Here is a 12,373-nt window from a genome sequence, read left to right on the forward strand (position 1 = left end):
CTCATGAAATGTTCAAACAAGCATTTTACATTGAATCAGTTTCTGCTATGGAATGGTATATCATAATCTGCTATCATTTAGCTATTAAATGACATGCAATTTATGAAAATTGAATTTCATAGACATTGAATTAAATTGATTTTTCCATAACTGTGTTTCGTAACGCAATGAGATACATTGTCAAACATTCATGCTTGGCGTGAATACTAGATACAATATGAGGTTCGAAATCACTGTATTACTTCAAGATGATATCCTAGAGTTGGATTTAATAAACGAAACTTTTATGAAAATGCTATTTTTCAGTAAAATATACGATTTATTAAAAGTCGGCTATCAATTCCTTAAGCCATTGCCTACCTTTAGGCGTTATTCGTGGTTTAGAGGATTTTAATCCTAAAATAACTTAAAAAGTACATAATTTGTAAGAATTTGAACAACATATTCGAAATCAGCGAGCCCGAATTTAGTAAGTAAGTGTATTTTCAACACAAATGAACATTGATCACTGACATGATCAATGTTACCCTAAATCAACACAATCAAAAATTAGATTAAAAAACTTATTTAAACATGTTTTAAAGTTTTACAATACTTTTTCGAGTAGCTTAACACATACTCAGAGGGCCAGTACTTGTTTTAAAAATTTAAAACATGTAACGTGTGCTTTAACAAGAGAATTATTCAAGAGAGATAGAAAATTCTGATCAATGTTACCCCGGATTACGGTTCCTGTAGATTTCCTTTAACCTTTTGGAGCCGATTTGTTTCGCGGCTGTCGACGCATCCTCGCTGGTGTCGAACACGTTTGTTATGCTCGGTTTCATCGCCGGGGTCATATATGACCCCTCCGGCTCCAAAGGGTTAAAGCACCCCTACGTGATACAAATATTAGATTTGCCATTTAACCGGAATCCGTTGACATGCTTGCTAGCGGCTGTAAATGAACGGATCGTATTATCAGGCAGGTAAAGTCAGCTACCCAACATTTAACATCCGAGTGGCCTTGTACGATGAGCAGCGGCCCAAAACAGTCGAGCTCCGTGAATGTGAACGTTCCATGGTGTTCCCAATCAGTTTCCAAATGGTTATTTTTGACTTTCCTAAATCATTCTAGCGCAACAGAGCCACAGGTTAAGTCGTTTTGTAGTTGATTCACCCTTGATTCGTTGGCGCAGCACACTGATGAAATTATGGACGTAGGCGATAGAACGCATTAGTGTCTCTAATCTGGAAAATCTCCCGATTTTAATCAGAGGAAACTTGGACATTTCTCGGTGCACATGAACTGGGTGAATTTCTTTGACTGTGCTGTGATAATAGGTGTATCTTGGAAAGGCTAAGCATTCGAAGGATATCACACACAATCTGTAGCTCGAATTAAATAAATAAGGGGATTCACTAAACAGTGTAAACTGATCAAACTGATTAAACGTCGCGATCACCAAGCCAATCTATCTATATATATAAAAATGAGTTTGAAGTTTATTTGAGGCAACAAAACTCACGAACGGCTGAACCGATCAGGATGGCTCTTGCATGGTTTGATTCGTATTCATGGTGGCTGTGTTTATATGCAGAAAAAGTTACGAAAATCACTTAAAAAAGTATGAAAATTGTAAAAATACTGATTTTTGATGAGCCGGGCACAGATTCAGCGTGATCAAAATTAAATCAATCTAGAGTGCGTTGCTGCGATGACCTCACAGTTGTCAAACCACCGCAGCTTGGCAAGACAAAGTTTGCCGGGACAGCTAGTCTTTGATAATTTCATTCGCAAAATCATGAAACATTTCAAATAAACAGAAAATCATGGCTTATGCAGCAATTAAATCCTTTTAGTGAGTACCCCTAATCTGTTTAGTGAGTCCCCCTAATATATTAATCGATCGATGAAGTTGAAAAAAACTCATTCTAAATGTAATTTCCAAAAGTGAGCAATATATGATCCCTTAAGTATCCGTCCAAATCGACAAAATGTAATAACTTTACCACGAACTCCATCCCAACCTACCTACTCAAAAACCTGGCCATCCTTCATCCTAACGGAAAGGGAAATAACGACACATAAAACTCTAAATTCATTTCGCAACCCGTTCCGCCGCCGACGCGTCGGTCGTCATCGTTTTGATCGTTTTTTTTTTTTGCTCCACCCGCGTTGGCGAGCAAGCAGTTTTACTTTGCTAGTCCTTTTTGAGCCCAGTGATTTAGATATTGGTGGAAAATTTAACTCCATTCAGGAGAGGGAAAAAAAATTACTTTATTGCGGTGGTTCAATTTATTGGTTTGCAAAGCGGTTACGGTGCCGTGTATTTACAATAGAAGCCGAAGAAGGCAAACCTCCCAGAGTTTTTTTTCCTGAGAGGTGTATTCGCTGCCTACAATTGATTGAATTGAGGGCCCATATAGCCGAGGCGGTAAACACACGGGTATTCAGCATGACCATGCTGAGGGTGACGGGTTCGATTCCCGGTCGGTCCAGGATCTTTTCGTAAAGGAAATTTCCTTGACTTCCTTGGGCATAGAGTATCTTCGTGCCTGCCACACGATATACGCATGCAAAATGGTCATTGGCAGAGGAAGCTCTCAGTTAATAACTGTGGAAGTGCTCATAGAACACTAAGCTGAGAAGCAGGCTTTGTCCCAATGAGGACGTTACGCCAAGAAGAGAGAAGAGAGAGAGAGAATTGATTGAATTCAATCATAAAACGAATCCAACGCGGGCTGTGAAGTTTTATTGAACTTATTTAAACAGAAATACAGTTACCCAACTGTATTAAACTTCTGAATTTCTTAAAAGTTTTCTTGAAGCATGTTAGTGACTTTTATAAGGTTTTCCATTCATAAGCATCATGTTGCAGAAGCATATTTGACTGCAAAGTAAACCAATTGAAAACTTTGAAAATTTAGTTCTTTATTTTAAAATAATGACGACAACGGCCATTATTGACGTTACAATGAGGAAGCATTTGTCGAGTTTTCAATAGTACTTACCTTCAAATAATATAGCAAGAAGAAAATGATAGCACATGGACTTACCTCAACTGCCAATCAAGGACGGAGTTTGGATCACGTGCGTACTCGTCCCACATTTTGCACCATTCTTCCACTGAAACCTGCAATAGATAGATAAATAAATCATTTTAAAAATATCAAAACTTCATAACTTAGTGAAAAATTATATCAGTTTCGATTGCGAGCTATCCGCATACAATTTAACCAGTTTGAAGAAGAGATGCAGGAGTTTCAGGAATAGTCGGTTATCAGGAAATCCTCCTAACAACTCTTAGGCGCTGTCTTTAACCTTCCTAAGATGTTAGGATTTTCACATCACGATGGCGTACACAGATCGAAAAGATAGTGTAAATTTCTGTTACATATAATGCACATAATTGGATCGTGGAGTTTCACAGAAGTTTACATGACATGTCATGTAAATATCATGAAATGTCGTAAACTCCCATTATATGTCATGTAATTCAGCATGACTCAGAGTTTTCACATGACATATAACATAAATTTACATGATATATCATGTAAACCATCAGAACTGGAAGTTTACACGACTAAAATGAACGTGTAAGCCACATTATTTTTATCTGTGTAGTGCTTGTTCAGCGTGCCTGTCTGGGTCATATTGTCCCAACATCCTGCTAGGGTTAATTTACGTACACTCACATTTTCGCAAAAACAACAATAAACCTATTGTATGAAGACATACAAAAAAAACATGATTTAACCACTATGAGCCAACACATGAAGTGCGACAAATTTAGTTTTGTTCCTTCTTCTTCTTAGGCGCTGTCCATGAACTAAGTAGGTTTATTTTAACCTTTATTATTTATTTTTTATTTAATATTTTATTTTATTTTTTCATTTATTTTATTTATTTTAGACTATGACACCCCTCCCCTAAGATCCTACGTAGTTTATGGATAGGTCCTTATCTTATCATGAAGTCGTTCAAGACAAGTAACTATCACTGCAAGGCTGCAAGGGTAATGTGCAACATGCTCTTGGGGGTCGAAGAAGTCGAGTGCATGAAACTTAGCTCCAGATTAAAGCATAAAATAGGGTATCCTGTCCATATGACGCCATAGACGGTCGTCACTTCACCCGTGGAGTATAATATCTACTACCAACCAAGAAGTTATTAATCGGATTCATGCTAGATTCCACAAAAAAAAAACAATCCTATGAAGTAGGTAGCTCCAGTGAATGTTTCCGCAGCCTCTGTTAGATTGGAAAGTTTTCTAATTCCATCGCTCTCCAGACTCCGGTTTCCAGAGCTCAAACGCTCGTTCGCTCGAACGCTTCCGGAGTCTCGGGCTATATGACGAAATTACGATGTGATCTCAAACGACTGGGTGGGGATTAGAAATTTCATTTTGCATTCCATTTCGAAACGCGGATGTTCGTCACTGGCCGTCACAAGAACGAACGCGCAGTGGACCGCCGGTTTCCCACTTTGGTTAGGGATAAAATCCGTTTCGTTCGCAGTGTGGTGGGAAAGTTCTGCTGGATGTATTCCGTGACCCAGTTATTTCAGGCAGCCACAGCATATATCTGTTGTTATTTTTGCTCGACGTGAGCCTCATTAATATGTAAATGATCTTAATTGGCCACTATTTGCTCAATTCATATTATGATAGACCACATCGCTTCGTTGGGAGGATGATACGACCAGGTTGATGATGTGGTTGTTTAAAAACTTTATAATCAAATTATTTGCCATTATTCCGACTGGATTAAATGGGGCATTAAAATCATATTGATTCATCAAACTCGAGCTCAACCATATCAAAAAGAGTAAGCTTGTAAAAATAAAATACTGTAAAAGGGGCAATGGCATCTGATTCCATTCCCGGTCGATCCGGGAACATTTCGTAATAGAAATGTCTTGAGTTTCTTGGTCATATTCTATCTTCGTAAGTGCCATCCGAAATACGAACGCAAATATTATCATCTGATTAAGAAAGCTTTCTGTTAATAACTGGATATCCTCTCAGAACACCAACCAGGTACGGTGAGCAAAAAAAAAAGAAAAAGTAAAGGATTATAGGGGCTGTCCATCAACCACGTGGTCATTTTGTGGAAGATTCCGTACACCAATCCACCATGACCATTCCCCCCCCCCGCGTAGTCTTACGTCCATACTTTTTATTATAATTTGTATGTACCGTGGTCTTTGCCCGAACCCCCTCTCCCTTACATGACCGCGTAGTTTATGGATAGCCCCATAAAAAAGATTATCTTAAAGCAAATATCAACAATATACATAGATGCAATGTCTCCGCAACAGCTGCAGATCATAGTTATACAGACGATAAATATAAGAATGTCACGATAATTTAAAATGTGTTTTTTTATTCGCACACAAAGGATCAAGTGGAAATTCTTTATCATTTTGGAGGCCTCGAGGGCCTACACTTTCAAGAAAAAAAAAACGAGAAAAAACGTGAAAAGAGTACTCAAGCGTGCCAAATAATGCATTTGGGCGTATCTAGATCAAGTGGCAGAAAATCGCCTCACTTATAAAAGTTGCTCTAAATAGAGTTCTGCTACATCAAAAGTGTCCCTTGTCTATAGTATACAAGGGTTGGAAGCGGACTAGAAAGTTTGTGGATAATGTTTTTCCAGCCCATTCTCACCCACATGATCATAATCGCCAAGCTGTAAGAACGACATTTGGGTGGACTGCACACTAAGCATGGATGCGAAATCTATAGGGAACGGACAGTCGAGCAAAAGGGTAGAAACAACATAAACCCTTCGTTTTGGAGGAAACGTTAATCTTATTCAACGATAGGAGATAGATGAAATTCATTCTTCAGAAGGAGATGCCATATGTAATTTAACGATGAATCAATAGAATAAAACTATCAAACACGATAGATCTTTTTTAAAGCAACAATACGATTTCACATAAATAATTGAATAAATGAATTTCCCTTTAATCTCGGATATGTAGGTAAGCTGAAAAATGGTGAGTCAAAAACCTGGACAGCACGTCCACAAAGCTCTGGTTCTCTAAAGTTCCTATTTCATAGTTCCACAAATCAATCGATGACAATGACGGCTAGTTAAGATCAGTGCCGGATTTAGGCGGGGGAGCAGGGGGCCAGGGCTCCGGACTCCCACATTTTAGGGGCACCCATAAAATTTCACGTCATGGAAAAAATGAGAAGCGAAAAAAATAGTAGTGCAAGAATCTTCTTTTATTTGATTTTTGCCTTAAGAACTTCAAATGTTTGTCTACTGACAAGATGCACGTGACATGTTGGGATTCTTTTGAGGAATACTGCAACTATTTGTGAAATTTCAAATTTTGGCTCTAAAACATATTACCATTTATGCATTTTTTTGTGAAACTGCTGAAATTCTTAAGAAAATCTTCTACTGAATTCTAGACTTCAAAACTGTATAAACTGCAGAATCAAAAAGTTCCTGCTGAATTTGATTGTTTTTTTTTTGTCTAAAGCTTTTTAAAACATTTTGAAGTTTTTTTTATAAAGTTCTTTTTAAGTTGAAGTTTTTTCGAAATTTTAATAGAAGTATGTAGATTCTAGCATGAATCTACATACATGATCTAGATTATTTTGAAGAGTTTCAGTCCGATTTGTTTTTTGAGCTGAGAGATTTACTAACTGAAATAAGTATGAATCCATGGCGAACTCCTAATAAAATCCTTAGATTCCTTGAACAAAAAAATCAAAACAAATTTGTGGAGAAATTGACTAACAATTTGTCCGGATTCCACGCTAAAGATTATCAAAAAAAAAATAGGAAAATATATTGGAGATTAAGTCAGAAATTCCACCATGAATTTGTAATGCAATCCTTCTAAAATTTCTTCAAAATTTTCTATTAGAATATTTCCTTGATTTCAGAGTTCTGTGGAAAATTATTTTGGGAGGTCGCCAGTAACTCCCCGGCAGTCGCATTAGAATGAGTGTTGTTAAGTGTCCTTGTTTAATGGTGATCGACCAGCAACTTTTCCAGAGACTGAAGCAGGAATCGACTAGAAAGTCTCTCTGGATTTGTAACACCATCGATTACGCGACATTTTTCTAGAAATTGTTTGAAAATTTCAACAATATAGTCTTCTGGCATGAATTTCTACTAAATATGAGCTCTAATGCTGCGATTACATTCCTAAAAAGCTTTTTATTTATATAAATATATTTTATCATTGTTTTTACGCTAGAATTTCAAATCTGTTATGAATAAACTTAGTGCTACTTTTTCCTAGCTCTGCTTATTGTTCTTCAATAAAATTATTTCACAACGATAATCACATATTTGTAAGAATGATTCCTTTTTTAAGTTTTTTTCACGTTATATTGGCAAAAACATATCCTTTGTATTAAGGGCCCCCACAACACTGTGGCCCCGGGCCACCACATTTGTTAATCCGGCCCTGGTTTAGAGTCACATGCTTGTGGCAGCAGGGATTACAGTCCCGGGGCCTGACGAGGCCCTCGCTTGCGAGTCAGCCGCGTATTCATCGACTAAGAATAGGACTACTAACCCTACATCAAACTATCAAGCGACCCAAGGGTCAAGGGTGGGGTTGATGAAGTAGATGCTCAATCCTTAACGGAAGCTTTGGGGTACCTGGGCACCCCCACAGTATTTTGTCCCTTAGCGCGTTAATGCAATGGTCTGGAGTGGTGGATCGCCTTTTCCGTGGAACTCATGAGATTAAGGCGAAACTGGAAGTATTTCCTCATTTTTTCAGTTTTTGATTTTTTAAAAAATAACGAAGCAATATTTTCAAAAACGGTTTTCGTACACATGTAGAGCACCCAAGCAACACACATGGTTACAAAACAGTGACGGCAGCGTATGTAAGGGTTGCACAGAAGCCACTGTGACTGTGCAATTTCATTCAAAAATGGTTTCTGCAAAAGCGAAAAACATTTTCCACTACGAAAAAAAATTAGAAGATACCTTGATCCATCCTCTTACAGTATCACCCATAAAAAAATGCGAAATTCTATTTTTTGCGGTATTTGATGGTTTTTAATGAAATAATCCTAATGAATTAAACTTTTTTGGATTAGGATACAATAAGGAGGTCATTATCATACAGGATCTCTAAATTTTTTAATCAAAATATCAATTGGTTACGTAAATGGGATACCTTATAATTGTTAACAATTTCTAAATAAAATCAAGTTTTCCTCTAATTTTCAGAGCAAAATGAACTAAGATAAAACCTTTTAAACACATGGAAACCATGAAAAAATATGTACTCTTTAATACGCCCATGTTTGAAAAATATTTTAAAAATAATTTAAAATGTTTAGGAAACAAAAACTTAAAAAGGTGCTACATATTAAAAACCGTATTTAAGACAAATTGATAAAACACTTAACACAGTTTGAACATTTTTCAAAACAATTTTTGTCGATGAAGGCATATAAACCTACCTTTATGATAGGTACAATTACTAAGTACTGAGAAACAATTTCATGCTTAAAACATAATATTTTCTAAAAAGAATCATTTGCCAAATAATTCAATTTTCAGAAAATGTCTCTTAATTTATAAGTTAATATTTTTTTCATTCTTGTCCGACAAACCAACGAACTCCTGAAGACCTTATCCAGCCATAAAAGTACTATTTTGAAAATAAAATTTGATTGAATGTGATTGAAAGCAATTGAAAGAAAATTATATCCTTAAAAAACGGCCTCTGGCGCGTGGACGATTTTGACATCCATATGTTAAACGTTATATTTCCAAAGGTATGTGCATGAAATCAGTCTATGTTCCTTTGCCATTATCAGATTAGTGGTTCTTCTATACTATCCAATAGATGCATGCAAGGTTAATCAGTTCGAAGTAGGGGAACGATGACTTTGAAAACGTTCGCATTTTTTATGGGTACATGTGTACGAAATCCAATTTTGAAAATATTGCTTCGTTATTTAATAAAAAAACAAAAACCAAAAAGTGAGGAAATGCTTCCAGTTTCGCCTTAAATCAAGTCAAAAACATCAAACAAGTGATAGTGGTACTGGCGCGGATAATTCTTTGGCAGAAGCGGACTTGCTAGGTCTCCGTTAAGGAGAAGTCTGCGCACGCAGCTCCAGCGTTGGTGCTTCGATTCATTCCCCGGCTAGCCTGCCGGTGCCGGTAGAGATATTGGATGAAGCGTGGTTGATGAGAGCCATCAACCAAACAAAAGATGGACTCTCTGCAGTAGAGGTGACTGTGAATCAGCTTGACAAGATCATCGACTTTGCATCCACGAAGTCCAAAATAAGTAAGGATCTGAAATCGATTTTTTGCGACTTCTGAAGTCGATGAACGATGTCAAGCAAGATCACGAGAGACTCGTGAAGACTGCAGCAGCGCCAGAACCGGTGAAAGCAAAGGTTATGAAGTCAACCCAGATGGAGGCCTCCGCTTTCGCAGGAAGCCCAAAAGGTGTGACGAATGCGAATGCTTTCGATAAGCGCTCGCAGAAGCGTGTGAAGCAACCGTCAAGTGAAGAGTCGAGCGGAAGAGGAAGAAGAAAAACCGCAAGTCGAGGATCTAAGCGACGCCAAACCAAGAAGGGGTAGAAAAGTAGGTGTCAAGCGCGTGAAAGGCAACGTGCTCGTCATCAAGATCGAACAGTGTAAGTGCTCGGACGTCGTGAGAACGATGCGAAGCGATGCCAAGTTCGTGGATCAGGGAGCCGACGTACTAGTACTGGTAAAATGATCCTAGAGCTGAAGCGCGATAAGGAACGCAAGGGTACCGCCTACAAAAGTCTGGCGGATGAGGTTTTTGGCGAAGTGGTCGAGGTGAGGGCTCTTACAGCAGATGTGACTCTGAAAGTGAGGAACCTAGACGAGATCACTGGAGCGTTAGAGCACATCACGGCACTGTAGCTATAGTGCGAGATGCAGGAGGCCACCACGACCGTTCGGCTACAAAAGGGGCTGGTAAGAATACGGTAGCCTTGGTTCAGCTGCCTGTGATGGACGTAAGTAAGTCCATCCATTAGAGTAGGGAAGAATTAGGTGGGCTGGTCAGTATGCCATCAGACCTTGCATAAGCCACCTGAGACTTGCTTCAGGTGTCTGAAACCAGGACACAAGTCATGGGACTACAGAGGCCTTGCAGGAGTAAACTGTTTAGGAGATGCGGTGCCGAAGGCCATAAGGAACACGGCTGTATGAGTCCACCCATTTGTTTGATTTGTAGCGGAAAATCCGTGAACAACAGCCATCCAACGAGTGATCAAAGGTACCTTCCTTCAAGAAAGTCACAGTGAACCAATCACAGTGGAGGTAACGCCTTGTTAGGCAATTTATGAGTGGGGGACGGATATCTCCATCATGGCGGACCCATACCGAGTACACGCCGGATACGGCAATCGGGTCTCAGATGGTTCCAAAAAAAAAATGGCAGCGATTTGGACGACGGGTAAATAACAAAGTAAAGGGGGTGTTTCTCTGTAGTTGTTATGCGCCTCCGCGGTGGTCGATCGAGCAGTTCACGCAGATGCTGGACTGTATGACGATCGTACTGACAGGACGAAGGCCGGTGGTAACAGCAGGTAACTTCAATGCCTGGGTCGTGGATTGGGGAAGCCGTTTCACAAATCAGCGGAGTCAGCTCCTGCTAGAGACACTGGCCATACTATATGTCGACTTGGCTTATGCCGGTACCAAGAGTATCTTTAGTCGGAATGGTGCGGAGTCGATTATTGGCGTTACTTTTTACAGTCCTGGTTGTACTAACTGGAGAGTAGACGATAGCTACACTCAAAGCGATCACCTAGCGGTTCGCTACAGTATGCATTACAACAACAGCGGGCAGTGGGTAGCAGAAGAGACAGCCAGGCCAAGGTTTGACCCTTGCAGGTGGAAGGCACCATACTTCGACGAAGGGGTGTTAAGGGAGGCGCTCCGCTATGAGCGAAAGCTCCTTGGTTAAGACCACGGTTTCTCAACCTTCGTTTCGCGACCCCCCAACTGGCTGCAGGCGTGCCTGCGATTGTTCTACGAAAAGCGGGGTGACAACAGACTGCCCAAGTAACAATTTGTATCCTTTCTGCTCTTAGACATTATTTATTGAGGTTTTGTCATGGATTTGCTAAGCCCTTTAAGGTTTGGTGATGCAGTCTAAATTGCCAAACAGCTTTAACGATACAAGCAACTTTAAAACACTTTGTAGAGATCTAAAAATTCATTGAATAAAACTTATCTGCTTGCCTTTTCGCAAAGCAAAATATTCATTGTAACCGAGCTGTAAAGAGCTTATAAAAACTTGGTTTAAAAACCTATTTCTAAGCCGCAGGCATATCACGTCTTATCAGCTTTAAAACCTGATAGATTACATAAAGTCGTAATAAAGCCACCTTAAACCTTTTTGGAATAACCACTGGAAGCATTAAAGCTAGCTAAAGAGCTAGCAATGCGATCATATTTTGATCGATAGATTTATGCCACACAAACAGAAAAGGAAACAACTTTGTTTTATTCTATTTGAAGTAAATCTGATGGGAAAATATCTGGCGAGCTTAATTTTTACAGCTAGGCGGCCCAAGGCGGCCAAACTAACCTTGTAATGCGCTTTTGTGACCGGGATTTCAGAAGCAACCGATGGGTGGTAGGGATGGCATCATTTGCTCTGGCTCCGGCATCATGGTAGTTCACTTTTATGTGAGAAAAGACAGATGCAACCGGTGTACGAAAATCCTTATTGATTTTCACTGTATACTTACCATGCGAGCAAATAAAACAACTTAGAAAATGAAACACTACTGAAAATTTTGCGAAAATGGTTTGTTTACATTTCGCAGCAGCAGCGACTTCTTAAGAGCATACAGTCTGAGTCCACATTTTATAAAACCTATTTGTGTTTGAGTAGTGCACAAATGTATGCGTTAAGAATAAGTAGGTATACGCTAGTCTTCGCACCGTATTCATAAAGTACAACAACTCTAAAACATGTTGCTTTTGCACCTTACTGATCTTAAACAATCTCAAACAAAACTAGGAGGGTTTAACATGACGGCATCCATATTTTTCAACACGATGATCAATTCCTGCTTGGAAATTATGTTCGCCATGTTGATGTTTGGATTGTGATTCAAATGGATAGTTTAGCAAGCTGGATTAAAATTGTTATTTTTAGAATGTCCAAATCCTCAAAATGGCGTGGCGCTTTGCCTTATTCAGAAGTATTTTAATGCATTACACCGGCAATCTTTTTTGGCATGAATTTATATGTCATAGCAACAGAGATTTCCTCCGTGAAAATTGAAAACTAAATATTATTGACATGGATGACCGACATAATTGTCGTTTTTTTATTATCAATAATTTGCAATTGCACTGCCAGTTTATGTGATGATACTTGTTTCAGA

At 38.9% G+C, this 12,373-nt stretch overlaps 1 protein-coding gene across 1 annotated transcript in view; it reads right to left on the minus strand.

Annotated features, from left to right (window-relative positions):
- The window catches only part of LOC109423481 (calexcitin-1), a 169,127-nt gene that overhangs the window by 34,955 nt on the left and 121,799 nt on the right, over positions 1-12,373 (minus strand). Inside the window, exon 6 of the mRNA XM_019698454.3 lies at positions 3,040-3,116. Coding sequence (XP_019553999.1) covers positions 3,040-3,116 — 77 coding nt within the window. The remainder of the gene's footprint in view (positions 1-3,039; positions 3,117-12,373) is intronic.

Source organism: Aedes albopictus, chromosome 1 (assembly GCF_035046485.1).
Source record: "Aedes albopictus strain Foshan chromosome 1, AalbF5, whole genome shotgun sequence".
Taxonomy (NCBI): Eukaryota; Metazoa; Arthropoda; class Insecta; order Diptera; family Culicidae; genus Aedes; species Aedes albopictus.